General features: G+C 46.0%; 2 protein-coding genes across 4 annotated transcripts; both read right to left on the bottom strand.

The window, feature by feature from the left end:
* Positions 1–630: 630 nt before the first annotated feature.
* Positions 631–6,188, bottom strand: LOC142892686 (cell adhesion molecule DSCAML1-like). Of its 2 annotated transcripts, XM_076032924.1 has the most exons (14): positions 6,062–6,188; positions 5,652–5,806; positions 5,434–5,546; positions 4,987–5,325; positions 3,956–4,084; positions 3,709–3,882; positions 3,549–3,619; positions 2,646–2,892; positions 2,477–2,563; positions 2,219–2,296; positions 1,857–1,985; positions 1,596–1,760; positions 1,438–1,490; positions 631–1,311 (listed from the first exon to the last, which is right to left on the bottom strand). In XM_076032924.1, exons 3-14 carry the CDS (start codon positions 5,495–5,497, stop codon positions 1,201–1,203), a joined length of 1,647 nt encoding a protein of 548 aa, XP_075889039.1. In that variant the 5' UTR covers positions 5,498–5,546; positions 5,652–5,806; positions 6,062–6,188; the 3' UTR covers positions 631–1,200. The 2 variants fall into 2 exon arrangements, with proteins under 2 accessions (XP_075889039.1, XP_075889037.1); XM_076032922.1 differs by lacking the exon at positions 6,062–6,188 and having other exon boundaries at positions 5,434–5,851.
* Positions 6,189–7,521: 1,333 nt separating this feature from the next.
* LOC142892685 (hepatitis A virus cellular receptor 2 homolog) lies at positions 7,522–9,812 on the bottom strand. Of its 2 annotated transcripts, XM_076032920.1 has the most exons (8): positions 9,659–9,812; positions 9,136–9,474; positions 8,951–9,007; positions 8,689–8,753; positions 8,532–8,582; positions 8,345–8,438; positions 8,088–8,220; positions 7,522–7,955 (listed from the first exon to the last, which is right to left on the bottom strand). In XM_076032920.1, exons 1-7 carry the CDS (start codon positions 9,711–9,713, stop codon positions 8,090–8,092), a joined length of 792 nt encoding a protein of 263 aa, XP_075889035.1. In that variant the 5' UTR covers positions 9,714–9,812; the 3' UTR covers positions 7,522–7,955; positions 8,088–8,089. The 2 variants fall into 2 exon arrangements, with proteins under 2 accessions (XP_075889035.1, XP_075889036.1); XM_076032921.1 differs by having other exon boundaries at positions 7,522–8,220.
* Between the last annotated feature and the right edge of the window lie 4,938 nt (positions 9,813–14,750).

Here is a 14,750-nt window from a genome sequence, read left to right as displayed (position 1 = left end):
CAACAACAGCAGCAGCAAAACAAACACAAAAGAAAAATTCCGCCTTTTTATTTGCAGGGTTTTCTTTTGATGAGGCGTAAACAGGCAGGAGAGGAGCGGAAAGCCTTCTCTAAACACGCACAAACACTGAAATGCTACTGTGGTCCCTTAGCTAACGCGGGCTTTGGTATCCCCCTGTGATCCCCCATTAGTGGGGGAGTCCCTCGCAGGCAGCTGCCTCAGAGCTCCACAGAGGTATCAGATCTCCTCCTCTTCCTCATCTCCGTAATTAGAACAATTAAGAGATTTACAGGACAGATGGATGGAAATCCAGCTGGCTGCCTTGGCTGCCCCTGAGGACGGCTCTGAGGATGCCGAGGTGAGCGGCCCGGCGAGCGTCGAAGCAACTCACCGACGGAGCTTTAGGGCCCTCTTGTGGACACTGAAGTGTAGTGATTGTTGAGCGTTGAGAAGGGAGGTTTCGTGCTTTTGATAAGAGCTAATAATGATTTTGCCGAAGTTTTTTTTTTTTCTGAAATGGCTACAAAGCCCCGCTCATTCTCACGTTGATGCAAATATTCTTTCTGTCAAAAATAATTACTCATTTAAGAGCCAAATGCAAGGAATTACAAAGAAAAATCAACAATGCGCTGTTTTTGAACTTAGTACTGTTTTAATTCCAGGCTGAGTCACAGTTTTGGCCGCTACTGAAAAACAATTACACACAAAATTTATATTAATATATTAAGTAGAAAAAAACAGAACTTTTTACACAGTGATTTTTATGGAACTAAAACACATTGCTGTTAGTAGTATGTTAGCTTGGAAAGCAATAGTACAATTGAGCTAGCACATGGAAATGTTTGGAGACCAACTCAACATTTAATAGTCTTTGTGTCATAATACAGGCCTGTCCAACATTTCTAAGTAGATTGGAACGATTGAAACACAAGTTAGTTTCAGGGGGGCTGGAGTGTGGACGGATCTATGTTCAAAGGGCTTCCTGGGACTCTAGGCTCCGGAATCGCAGAAATCCTGATTGAAACCTGCATGAGAGAACATTACTGCGACGTTAAGACAAGAGTGGGTTTGTTCGCTGCAGAAAGGGAACTTACGGCTCCACAACTTACAATTCCTCTTTTTCCTGTCTCATTCCTGCAGTGCGTAGAGAGAGTCGGGGTTAAATCAACGCCAGAGCTCGGGTGGCATACAGCTGCAGAATTACTCACGTTTCAGTTTCCACGCGGCCAGCGTGGCGACCGCCAGCACCCCCAGCACCACCGGCACCATCACCCCCGCCAGGAGATTATTCTGACTCATCCCGGCACTTGCCTTTTTGTTAGGATACAATGTCGCAACAGATGTAAGTCAAATAGAGCGTCAGAAAGCAGAATATGTAAGCGCAGAGGGACAAAATACACGTTGGAGGGTATGGGAAACCTTGCTGTGTGAACTTACAGCGGCCTGAGTGTCGGTGGACACAGTTGTCCCGAAAGCCTCTGACTCCATATCTAGTGATCATGAGAGTGCAAGGGAGATACAAAGATGGGAGCATATGAGCATAAAATGCAGAAAAATAGTTAAGAGAGGAAGTTAAGTTTCCAGAAACACCACACCTGCTTCTCCAGTGGTGATAGTCAAGACGTTACTGGCGTTACTGGTGCCCGCGCTGTTCTCGGCAAACATGCGGATGTCGTAGGTCGCCGGGTTCATCTCTATCAAGGTGGCCTCGGTCTGATTAGCACTGAAGTCGACCGCCGTCTTGGTGTTGTCCCACGAGGCTTTTGGGGGGTTTGATGGGAGAAATAACATGCATGTAATTACGATGACAATCTCAGACTGTTTGCTGGCAAAAACAGGTTTCACCGACAGTTCACCGTTAGTTGTTTTAGATTCAAGGTAGTAGCCGGTGATGGGGCTGTCGCCTTCAAACGCAGAAGTCCACACTAGAGAAATTGTGCTGCCTTTGGCCTCCTTTAACTCCAACACCGGGGGGTCAGGGGGCACTAGAAGACAAAAAAGCAAGAGTTCAGCAAAGAGCGGTGTTTAGCTTTCTAAAAAAAAATCTGGTAAGACTAAAACAACCTTCTAATATCTGCCTTTCACATATAAGCACTTTTTCAAAAAGATATGATTTCAAATAAACAATTCTGATGGTATTTTCTGTACATTTAAAACTAATTTGGCTTTAAAATACAATAAAATACAAATACAAATACAAAAAAGGACCCTCAATAACCTCCTGTGGGTTGTTGAGCAGTGGTGCTGCTTTCCTCCCAGGATGTGGCATAAGGTTCGTCAGTTGAGGTTGTAGGAGCTTTGGAAAGAAGGATAAAAACATTGCTCATAATTCACCTTTGACCCTGGAACTGGGGCAGTCATGAACTTTATCATTGGCGCCGATGAAATACATTGTAACTGTGAACTTGAGGCACAGTGAAATACACTTTAAGTGATAATAGCAAGACTGTAATATTCCACCGGGCGCAATCTGTACCTGTCGTGCTCTGTGTGGGGCCGTCCGCCCGTCTTGTGACTGGAGCAGTCGTGGAATTAGTCGTCGGCACTGGTGAACTTTGGACAACTTGAGGCACAATGAGATACATTTTAAGCGATGAAGCCAAATTGCCAACGTGGGTGCAAATGTGACCTATTTCTTAACTCACCCTCGTCCAGGGTGGAGCAGAGTGGTGCGGTGGCAGCAGGCCCAATCCCCGCGTTGGTCAGCGCCTGGACCATCACCCCGTACTTGGTGGAGGGGTTCAGGTTCCTCAGGACAACGCTTGAGGCCTCCCGCGTGGCCGACACGCGCAGGTGACGCCACCCTCTGAAGTTTTTCACCGTCGGGTCGTACTCCCTGTAGCTGATGCTGTAAGTGAGCAGGAGGCCGTTCCTCAACTCAGGCTGGGGAGGCTGATGAAACACAAGCAAAGGATTTCACTTTCCGGATCTGACTTTGTTGTCTGAACTCTGTGGATCTTCAAAGCTCTTTTTTTTATAAGCTAACTGGTCGTTGGAAGGTCCAGTGCTCCAGCGTTCCAGTGTTCTCTGGCCCGTCACTGCACGTCCCAGAAAAAAGAAAAGCCCATCCTTTATTTCTTCTACTTTTTGTAAAGACCACTAAGAAACACACTCCTGGTGGTCAGCCCCTTGTGACATCACAGAACATCTCTGACATCTAGGAGGAACGAAATGAAGCAGGCGGGAGGCTGAAACGGCTTTTTTGTGGGAAAGCGTAAAAGAGGGCTGAATATCTTAAGACTTAGATACATCTGGCTTTAGTTGGATTTATTTGGTTATTTGTTCTTTTATTCAATTGGGATATTTTTTTTTTCTCTCTTATTTAGATTTTTGTATCAAAATAATGGATTTATGAATATGAATTTCATATTGTTGGACGCCATGAAGAATAGTTGCTGCTGAGGCAGTGACTAATGAGGATCTAAAGTAAAGAATAAAGAATAAAGAATCTTCTGGGGTTAACAAATGAAACGTTTAACGTGAGACCTCAAACTCAAGTAAAACCTTAATTATGAAATCACAGTCAAGTTTCAGCCAAGTGATCCTACCCTCCAGGTGACTCTGATGCTGTTGGGAGTGAGGCCCTCCAGCTGCAAATCCAGGGGAGGGCCCTCTGGCGCTGAGGGGAGAAGAGGAGTTAGAGAAGCACAGCTTCCGCCAGAAAGTGACAGATCCCCCCCGGGGGCGTCAAACAAGACGTGGCCGTACCTGCTTCGCTGGTCGTGACAGTCAGGACATTGCTGGCGCCGCTCCGGCCCACACTGTTGGCAGCAAACATACGGACGTGGTAGGTCTTGGCCGGGTGCAGATCCATCACAGTCAGCTGATTCAGGCTGGATCTGGGGTTGGACACCTCGGTCCTCTTCGCCGTGTCCCAGGACACTGTAAGAGGAGGAGGTCCTTTAGCCGCCTGCCGCCTCAGCTCGCGCTGTGACCACCGTGCACTTCTGCTCACGCTGCTCGTCTTTGATCTCGAGGCTGTAGCGGATGATGGGTCTTCCTCCGTCAAACACGGCACTCCAGGCCACAGTCACCGTCCTCTCGTTCACCTCCCTCGTCGACACTTTCAGAGGATTTGGACGCGCTGTGGGGATGGTACAACCGGTAGAAGACTCAACTACCTTGTTTCCGGATTGTGTTATAATTACCCAGTGCTTTCCTTGAGATTACTGCTCGTCCTCATGAAATGACAACTCTGTTACCTTTAATTTACGGAGCAGGAGCCAGTTGGAACCACAATTTCTTTGTTTGCTAGCTTGAGCTGTTACAATAGATACACGCCTCAAGGACAACACTCGCACAAGTTTTTTGTATCACACTTGTATCAGAGTGAATCTGTGGGAACAGCGGTCTTGCCTGTTCTTTTCTGATGCACCAACCTCTGTATGGGTCAGACTCGGCCCAAAGAAGATCACTGTGAATTACACACAAACATCAGGGCTCAAGCTGATGGGGTCCAGCCCTGGTTTACTTTACTTGTGGCCTAAATAAATACTACATCTGTAAACTGAAGATGTCTCAGGTCAGTATCTGGGATTCCAAAAAAAGAACCGGGCCTAACAGTTTGAGGGGGCGGGTTGACATCGGCCTTTATCAGGTGAGGAACCCTCTATGGTCACTTCTACAGGGACATTATTACTGGACAAAGATTGAACATTTTCTTGCAGGTGGTTGCAGGAGGAGTTTGTTTTACTGAAGATGTTCTTATATGTGATTTTTTGTTGTTGATGTTTAATGATTATTCCCTTATTTTTACATCATTAAAAAAAAAATACCCCCTGACTCTGATTTAGTCCAAAACTGAAACATACATAATACAGAGGGTTACAGGTATGGAGCTAAATTCAAATAATTATTTTTCAAATTATCTTTAATATTTAAGAGCCAAAAAATGTTTTGTCATAGTTGTTCTCTTGCCATTTTCATGTCATTGCAACAAATTAAAGATGTAAAACTGCAAATGACTCAAGAGAAAAACATCCTCACTTGGCACCACAGTCAGAGTCACATAGGTTTTCTCGTCGTTGAACCAGCCGGGGATCTCCACACGACAGCCGTACGTCCCAGAGTCTGTCTCCTGGAGCTGCCTGATGGTCAGGGACAGGTCGCCCCATCCCAGGTTCCCCAGCAGCAGGTACCGCTCGGACAGTCGGTCGATCACCGACGTCCCGTCAGTCTGCATCACCAGGTTGCCGCAGCCTCTGGAGGGCAGGAGCCCTTTACTCCAGCATGCCCACAGCCTGCCGTGATATCTGGCGTCGTAGGAGCACCTCAGCGTGACCTCCGATCCCACCGTGGCCGTGAGCTTCTGTGCAGAGGCACCACCTGGGCAGTAGGAGGAGAGTTAAAGGCAGGGAGTGAGAATCTCAGCCTTGACAAGGTAGCTCTCCTCCCTCCCCGAAAAATTTAAAAATCAAAAAAAAGAACACCTACCTAGGAGCAGGAAAAGGAGGATTTCGCACCAAAGTGAGGTTCTTCTTCTGCCTGCAAGCATCATGTTCCTTTCTCAGTCAGGCCAGAAGGTTTTGGTCACCTGCAGAGGAACACTAACCCAGACCGCAGACTGGTTTCAGATTTGAAATCACCCCAGGTCACGTGACCAGTCCTTGAAATGCTCTCTCTCCGCCTCCCTCTCTCTCTCTTCCACGCACATGCAAAACTTCTGCTGGCAGAAGAGGAATGTTGAAAAGAGCTGTTTCCTTTTCTGGGGTTTTGGTTCCTTTTGTCGAGGGGGTACGACGTTTCAATTCTGATGATTAGACAGACTGGATCAAGGGTATCGACACGCTGTTGCAAATTCTCGGATCTATTTGGGGACAGAAAGACGTTGCAGGGGTTTAAACACAAGATTCCACAGTGTCCGCAGGGTCCACGCACAGGAACCGAGACGGCACAGAGAAAAATAAGCAGGAACCAAAGTTGTCACAATGTGACCACAAACACAGATTACATCGTTATTATATCGCCATCGGTGTATAATTGTTTCTACAAAGTCCCGAGTGAAAAATGGTGCTGCAGGTAGTTGGATGGTGGAGAGTCGGTCAGAACTCTGTGGCTTTACCTATTAGGACGCCGCTTGCGAGTAGTCACAGGTAGAAAATACTGTTTCTGCTTCAGGCCGCGGGGAAGAATCGTCGAAAACTGATAAAGCCACACTCACTGCTTGGTTTATATAGCACAGAACTGCTTTGGAGTTATGCTGTTTGGCTTTATCTTTAATCTATAAGGTGATAAGGCTTGAACACTCCAAACACTTCTAATTCTGAGAAGAAGCGAACGAGGATGGAGGCAGGAAAAAAATCAGGCCTTAATTTGAACACTGAGAATCCGAAAATGAAAAACTGTTGAAAATGGGCCGTCTGATTTATTTAGGGGTCGTGCACTTTTGTGTGTCACTGCCGACTGCTGAGTTAACATGTAGGTCTGCTGGATGTTTGGTAACCTCAGGCAAAACTTCCTCTTTTTGCACATTTGGCAGATTCAGCTCGCTACATTTAGGGGCTAAATTCCTTGTAACCTAAAGCTGTCCGAGCCAAATGGGAGGTTTGTTTGCTTTCTCAGGGAAATGTCAGTCAAGAAAGTCCAATCTCTCGATAGATAGATAGATAGATAGATAGATAGATAGATAGATAGACAGACAGATAGATAGATAGATAGATAGATAGATAGATAGATGAGCATAAGGTTTTCACTTGATAAGCGCAATGTCCTCATATTTCATCTGCTGCGTTGAGCAGAAGGTGGCGCAGAGTCCTCGAATACAAACCATGACAGGCTTTGTCATGCTGTGAGATTACGTTCGGCAACAAACAAATGAGGGAAGGGAATTAATTAATCTCTGGGATATTTCTGTACCTTTGAGCCACACATGACACTTTTTTTTTTTTTTTTGCCTTTCTCCCACAAAGAAAGAAGGAAAGAGAAAAAGTGGCTTTCTATAAGCTGCGGCTTTCGAAAAAGAAAAAGAAATGGGTGCATTTTATTTCACACTGATTAGCATGAGTTCAAAAGGTTGCCGCCGAGGCAGAGTGAATGGAGAGAAGTCAAAAATACAATAACAAGCGCTGCCTCGTGCGTCACCCCTGAGAAATCCGACGACATTTTCTCCTCGAATGACAGCTGTCACTAAAGCCTTTCAGAGGCAGTGCTAAATTTTCACCATGGTGACTTACATCCTCCATGAGAAATGCTGCCTTGCTTTGAGCTTGTTTGGATCTAATTCACAGACTCAAAACTGTCAAACTGCAGAATTCTTTTCAATTTCGGAATGGTTTTGGTCATTTGGACACGGCTAGTCATTGTGTTTGATATAAATGTGAAGAAAACACGTTATAATATAATCTTTGTCTAGATGGAGCAAGAGCTGCGCCCTCTTTATGATCTTGCCTGCTAATCGTTGCCATGGTTTATGTAAGTGTAACAGACTTCTGTCGACTTTGAAGGTAAACATCTGTTTCTCTTGGATGTTTAGCGACCCGGATCAGCACAAGCACAAGACAGTTCATTGGCACAAGTGTAATAAGTCAAAGAAACTTTATGGAAAATTCAAACAGCTGTTACATGGTAAAGAAAAGAAGCATAAGGGTGAAAGATAGCGAGCCAGTGTGAAACTAATGAAATAATCATTTACATTTCCAGCAGGGAAAGGATTCAAGAGGCTCATTAAATGCATTTCTCCTTGCAAAAGCCACCTTTCAATACTTAAATTGAGGCCATCCTGAATGTGAATTTGTTCAAGATGCAATCAAGATATCACATATTGAATTTCAGTCTATGTATTTATTCATCATTATGTGTGAAATTCTGAAAAGTGAATCTTAAAATGATTTGAAAAGCTTCTCTGGGTGCAAACGTGATAAAACTTTCATTCTGAGCGAGATCTTCCTCAGGCTGATGAAAAAATAAAAATCCCCTCCAGTAGATGGCAGGGTGTCCACAGTGTTAGGAGATCCATTCTGGGAAATATGGCAAACTGTATTATTTGTCTCTCACGCACACAAAAACACTGATTTAAATCAAACGATAAGTTCAAAAGGTCAACGCAGACACAGGACGAGGAGCCGGCAGACGCCTGCAGCCTCCAGCACCTTCATGAATTCTGCAGGTGTCTCTGCTCCCGTGAAGCCGCCCACTGGCCAGACATTGGGACAACTTCATAGATGTTCTCCATCCCAGAAACGCAAACGGTCCTCATCCCCGTTCTTCGAAAGAGTCTCGACCCTAATTTGAATGAATACACATGTGGAAGTAGATTTAAAGTGTGTGACAGATCAAAACCCCGTCGGTACCTGTGATGAGCCACTGGACTTGGTGCAAAACAAATCTCAACACCCTCTTTACTTACGGAAGGCATAAACGAGGATGACGACCCCGGAGAGGAAGAAAAAAGCCACAATCCTGCAAATGTTTCCCAGGCTGAAAAATTCTTTAAATCTTTCCTGAGATTAAATAAATGAACACATATATGTTAGACAAATGTATTTTGATGTTTCAACTTTTTTGGATATCATCCGTTTAGAAAAGAATCTCACCTCAAACGAAAAGGCACTTGCGGTTTTCATTTCAACCACCAGAGGCTCCTCCTGTAGAGGACAATTTAAAAAATAAAATCAAAATCAAAACATATGTAGCGTTTATTTGGTTCTCCATTTTCATTTGTTGCCTCTTTTCAAGGCCATTTTTGAATACCTCAGTTGCTGCTGAGCCAAGCATCAAGTCATCAGTTTGAAGGGTCCTAGGTGCAGATGTTGTTTCTGTAAATAATGATAACAATGATGATAATAATAATAATAATAATAATAATAATAATAATAATAATAATAATAATAATAATCTACAGGGTTTTTTCGAAGTCAATGACTATGAAAGTCTTTTAAGGCACAGAAAAAGACAAGCCATCACCCAAAACTGGTGCACTTATGCATATTCACTTCACTTATTCATTGTTCACCTTGTGCCACAGTGGTTGTGGGCGTCCAGTCTTTGGCTGCAGGTTCTTCAATAGGGACTGCGTTCAGAAACATGCATTTATATGTAATATTTATTGATTGTTCAAGAATAAGAAAAAGACAAATCACAGTAAGTTAACAGTAAGTAGTTACCAGTCGTTTTTTTCTTTTTTCTTTTTTTTCTTACCTTCCTCCACACTCAGGCGTATGTTGACCTTGTAGTCGTTGAACCATCCTGGGACCTCCACCCTGCAGCCGTACGTGCCAGCATCTCCCCGCTGAGCGTGCACAATGGTCAGGGACACGTCTCCATCCGACAGCTTCTCTTGCAGCTGGTACCTGGTGCTCTGCCTGTAGGTCAGCCAGCCATCTTTGGCGGACAGGATGGTGTCGGAGCATTTGGACCTGGGCACCTTCCCTCGTCCCCAGCAGAAGCTCGGGCCGAAGAGGGTCCGGGTGCCGTAGCTACAGGGCAAAGTCACATTGTCCCCGATTTGACCGAAGACTTTGAAGGTGGTGGAGGACGCTGTGGAGATAATCATGGACATCCTTTAAAAACAGGATGAGCCAAAGTGCAATTGTGTTTTTTGTCCTTTTTTTTCCTCACAACAAAAAACACAACATCCCGGAATACAAGAATCCTCCAGCACAAACACCAACACTTCCACACCCACAACCAGAGGAAAACAAAACAGCAGATATCGACTTACCATGGGTCACGATTGGGAGGATTACGAAAAGACAACAAAGGCAAAGACCACACATGAGTGTTGGCTATTGTATAACAAGGACTTGAAGTGAGGATAACACTTTGCAGACGCTGGGATGGACGCTATCATGCAGCCCATGTTTTACTTCCCTTTTCTTGAAAATAAGGAAGGAAATCGATATGAGCCTTGTCCACATTTGGCCTTGAATTTCATGGGTACACAACAAGCTCACCGGGAAAAAGGATTCATTTTATCGGCTTGTATAAACCAGCTCAGAGTTTTGACAGTCTATCTGAACACCAGCGTGTCCTCGCTTGATTGAATATAAGTGGCTGACCCCGGAGAACCTAAAATGTGTTAGTATTTAGTCAGCGTGCAAAGCAAGACTGTGATGACTCATTGACGGATGGCCTGAATCCATGATGTCACCAGTCATGGTGATCTGTTGTTTTCTAAGGCAGAAGAGGAAAAGAAACCCCTCGCCGCTGAGATCTTCACCACTTTAGCTGCATTCATTCACCAATTGGCTCACCCACTCACTCCAACCTGCCGATGCACCTCAAAGTTGGCTCCCCTCTGCTGCTGCCACTACTATTTCACAATTGAAAATGACACTTGTCCGCATTCCATTAGGGCTGAGAGCCTGAACAAAACTATTTTATTTGGCCGGCCAAAATGTAGATTTGGCAGCGTTTTCAGAGTGCCAGACATGAGACAACCCCCCTCCACCTAGTCTCCCGCTTGATCCCGCATCTGTCTACGTGTCTCCAAGTGGGAAAGTGCACCTTGTGTGTGTGTGTGTGTGTGTGTGTGTGTGTGTGTTCGGCTTTCACTGTTCCCAAACTTGTGAATAAGGGGAAGTGCTTGGAGCATTGGAGCACGTCTGTGCTGGAGCAGCAGCCCCTCACTCACATCCGAGTTCTTCACGGAAAACTGTCCGCCCACTGTGGTGCCCTGTGTGTCCTCTGATTGTTCCACATTGCCACGGAAATTGAATTAATTTCAGAAATGGATCTTCAGGGATTTGGGACGAATAATACTGTTAGAAAGAGTCGGCGAGTGCGGTGGTTTAGTGTTGCTCAACAGCTTTTCTTGCCAATCTCACAGCCCCAGGAGATAAATGTTTCCGTTCAGTTGAAACAAGACAAAGAAAATGTGTTAATCCAACTTCGCTAAGGCCAGCAGTGTTCTATCTATCAATTAGGCAAGAATCCTTTCCTGGAGGTGGCATGTTTTTAAGGTGGGTTAAGACTTGACTTAAGCCAAAGTGCTGAACTGGCTCTACAGGATTACAGCCCAGTAAGCTAATAACTGAAACTCTATAGAATAGAGAAAGAGGTTTCCATTGTAGAACAGGGCACGGGTCAGTTTACTCACAATAGAAGCACTTGTCACATTATAAAAGCAATTTACACCATGTTAAGTCAAGTAAGAGTTGATTTTGAGGAAAATGATACAGTTTGCTTTTGTCAGACTTCACCAAAAAAGAGAAAAGCAGAAATGCAGAAATGAGACGACAGAAGTGGGAGTCTGCGTTGTTTTTAGAAGGTGCGAAGGAGGTGGGCTGCCCGCCAGGCCTGCAGGCAGGAGCGGCACAATGAGGCAAATCTGCACCTTTTCTCCACCAAACACTAAAAATAGTTCTGAGAAATAAAGTAAAGGGCTCGCTGGCGCCGCGGGCACATCGCAGCCACGTTCCTGCTCACTTTTGGGTTTGCCCGGAGTAATCCACGACGGCGGTCAAGGAAGTAAGAAAGAGAGAGAGAACGAGCATCGATTTGCGATATCGCTGACGACGAATCGGCCACGGCCGCCTCCACTGCAAACACGCTGAGCTGTCAAAAATCCACTCCATCCCATCAGGTGACCTCCACTTCCTGAAAGACCGATGACACAAAAAGCATCTGCTCAAGGAAAAACAGCCCTGTTTTTAAAACGACCCTGTCAATAAGTGTCCGGAAGGCCTTCCGTCTATAATCACGGCTGTTGACCGACCAGGGTGACCAACCAGGTCAACCTGTGTAAACTTGAAAAAGAGCAAACGCCACCTGCTGCCTTGGTTTTTCCAGAGCCGTTGTCACTGACAAGGCCATGTCGTATTTTCATTAAGTTCATTTTTTTCCCCACTTGGAACTGCTAAAATGATATATGCACCTGCTGGAACCTGCGTCCAGACTCCAGCCAGCTGTCACTTTGACACATCCATTCACCGAGTGCACCGAAAGACCTTGTGACTCTCAGCGTCAGACAAATATTTTAGGTGCGACAGTTTCCGCGTGGCCTCCGCTCAACCCCGATGACGGCTCGTCTCCCTCCTGACAACTGTCGGTTGGATGGATCGGAAAAGGTCACAGAGGACCACCGCCGGCGAGCCATGAGGATATAACCGCGGTAAATGTTGCCGTACTGAGCACCCAGGCTCGCTTTGAAAGACGCGAGCTGGACTTCTGCAGAGCAGGGCATCAGGGATCCAGGTTGAGCTGCAAAAAAGCCTTTGAAAGGCCCGACAGGGTGCAACATTTTGATCTGCCGATTTCCCAGCATGAATCAGGAACAAATATATATTGGAGGAAAAAAACATTGAACTTTTTATTTTTCATCCATCCGATCATTTTGTATCATTTTTTGCCAGCTGCAGCTGCAGCGCACTGTTCATCAGTTGGCTGAAACAAAGAAACAACCAAGAGATCAAAGAAACAACCGCTGAGTCGGGGACTTAGCGGTCACGCATGTCTCAATGCACCCAGACACAGAGAGGACATGCAGAATCAGAAGTGAGCCCAGGACTTTGTTGCTGCCAGGTGACAACATCCTTTAACGCTTCAATTCTCTAGAGGGCAACGATGCTGGATCGTAACATTTAAACTGATGTCAGCTTACTGGGGAAAAAAAAAAAACGCCCACTCAAACACCCTCGCAGATCAAGCATCTACCAAATCCTGATAAATTACAACTGATGCTACTGTGTTACTGGTGCTGCTTCTGCTCAGACATTAAGGACTTAGCGGGGATAAAGACAAAAGACCTTCCACCAGTACTGTAGCTGGGAGCTAGGAATATTTCAGATAAGAATGAAATCACCAAACAAGAAAAAACAATGTCAAAAATATGAAGAAAAATAAATATATAAGCAAACAGTGGCAACGTATACATTTTTGTCCAGACTGAATAAATTTTAGTGGCCAGTTTTAATGAAAGGGTTGGATTTTTAGGGACTTCCTGTGAGAGGAAGCAACATGTGCGGATGGAATACCTTCTCCGTCCGCGCTGCATAATCTTATAGTTCCCCTACGAGTGCGTGCATGATGTATTTATGACTGATGCTCCTGTGGAGTCCAGGCCCTGTCCCCACTTCTAACTTCCCACTCTGGTCCCTCCTTGGAGTGAGTCTCCCCCTTCATTTCTCCTATTAATATCCCACCAGGGAGTGCAGAGCTCGTGGGGAGTTTGGGAGCGGAAACGCCTCCGAGCGCTCCCGCAAGCTGCGGAGCGGAGTGAGAATGAGGAGAGGACTAAGAGGGGACAGAGGATTTAAGGGGAGCAACGGCAGATTTCGCGAAAAGCGGATCTGAAAGTGTGACGGTCGGGGGCAGGAGGGCCCGTGGGGGGGCAGAGGGGGCAGGGGTGGCGGCGAGGCGGCGTGGAGGCGACTGAAAGGATAAGAAAACAGAAGGATGTTGGAGCTGGAGATCGGTCTGACTGATAGAAACCTCATGGGAGCGGATGCCAATAAGACTCTGAGGAGAAATACAAGGTTGACATTGTGTTCTTTAACGAGCTTCGGGCTTAACTGTTTTAATTCGACTCTAAATGTTTCCACTTTTTGTTGTTTATTTCCCGAAAACTTTCTTGTCCCCCTGCAGAGGCACGTTGGGACACTCATGAGCCCTGGCACGATGGCTCATCACGGCATCCGAACAAGTGAATTCTCTTCCCCTCCCCCCACACAGCTGCGTCCGGTAGCCGTCAAGCGGTCGTCCGAGTCCTGCACCTCGAGCAGGTCGGGCGAAAGGCTGGACGCGGCGCCGTCTGGAGACTTATGAGACTCATCCAACATCCTTCTCATGGGTTCAGTCTCCTTCAGCACGATCGGAGGGGAAAAATGTGCAAACATAAACATGCCCTTAAAGGAAAGATGATTAGGGGTATACAGAGGAGATGTTCTCCCGACCCAAGGCTGACACACATCCAACTCTCCCCCCTCCGCTGGGAAACAAAATCCTCTCTTCATTTCTCACATGGCCCGGCCACCCTTGCTACTAGCGCAGGAGAGAAGCATGCGAGCCCGCAGCCACGCTGGGAAAAAAAAGACGGTCCAGAGCGTAAACTCTCCTGGTGGCAGTGAAGAAGAAGAAGAAAGGAAAAGCAGACAGCTGGACGTGTCAGTTTTGACAGGTTAGCCGAGACCCCGCTGGCTGGTTACACAGGAAGCCCACCAGCAAATTCTTGACTTAATAACAGGGAAACAATTTGACACGATGACACACATGGAAGATCCAGAAGTTCGGGTTGCAGAGTTTCAGTCATCCTCCATTTGCAAAAAAAATTACAAAATCCTGCCGGGTCTATCGCATTGTTTTTTCCTGTTGGTGTATCTGAGCAGGCGACAATACTGTGACTCAAACCCCAAGGCCACGAGTCCCCTTGCGCTAAACACAGCAAGGGTCAAGGGTCATGAGAAAATCTGGGCTCCATCTGCGTGCAAGTGACCTCATATGAAGCACCGCATCCATCGTGCGTGCGCTTCGTACGCCACTGTTTTTTGGGTTTTTTTTGAACGGCCACGGCAGTGCGATATCACTCAGGAAACAGAGGATATGAAAAGACAGTTTCTCACCAGAGAATTAATATGCAAACGTCCTGAGACACGGCAAACAGAGGAACAGCAACAAGTCTTGCAAGGCAATCGCTGGCGTTTCTCTTTTTTAAATACCAATAGGGAGGGTGTCTGTTTGCCTTTTCAGTTAAAGGTGATCCTGTGTTGTCTCACAGAATTAATGAGGCTCTGCAGGGGTATCTGTGAAGCTCAGGGGAGGAGCCGAGGTGGTTCGCCAGCAGTAAACATTAGTCAGCCTCTGACTAACACCTCATG

This window comes from Nelusetta ayraudi, unplaced genomic scaffold (genome assembly GCF_046127955.1).
Source record: "Nelusetta ayraudi isolate G7.1 ecotype Tasmania unplaced genomic scaffold, CSIRO-AGI_Nayr_v1 ptg000039l, whole genome shotgun sequence".
Lineage (NCBI taxonomy): Eukaryota > Metazoa > Chordata > Actinopteri > Tetraodontiformes > Monacanthidae > Nelusetta > Nelusetta ayraudi.
The sequence above is the reverse complement of the archived record's forward strand: the minus strand, read 5'-3'. Positions and strand labels throughout refer to the sequence as shown.

What these genes read in the sequence shown, in the direction of transcription:
- LOC142892686 (XM_076032924.1), bottom strand. Translation starts at nt 5,497, where the DNA reads ATGATGCTTGCAGGCAGAAGAAGAACCTCACTTTGGTGCGAAATCCTC. An exon ending in CCCCACACAGAGCACGACAG is followed by an intron (nt 2,297 to 2,476) that starts GTACAGATTGCG and finishes TTCTTTCCAAAG; the next exon opens with CTCCTACAACCTCAACTGAC. An exon ending in TGAATCTAAAACAACTAACG is followed by an intron (nt 1,761 to 1,856) that starts GTGAACTGTCGG and finishes ACCCCCCAAAAG; the next exon opens with CCTCGTGGGACAACACCAAG.
- LOC142892685 (XM_076032921.1), bottom strand. Translation starts at nt 9,713, where the DNA reads ATGTGTGGTCTTTGCCTTTGTTGTCTTTTCGTAATCCTCCCAATCGTG. An exon ending in ACGCCTGAGTGTGGAGGAAG is followed by an intron (nt 9,008 to 9,135) that starts GTAAGAAAAAAA and finishes TTCTGAACGCAG; the next exon opens with TCCCTATTGAAGAACCTGCA. An exon ending in CACAACCACTGTGGCACAAG is followed by an intron (nt 8,754 to 8,950) that starts GTGAACAATGAA and finishes CATTATTTACAG; the next exon opens with AAACAACATCTGCACCTAGG.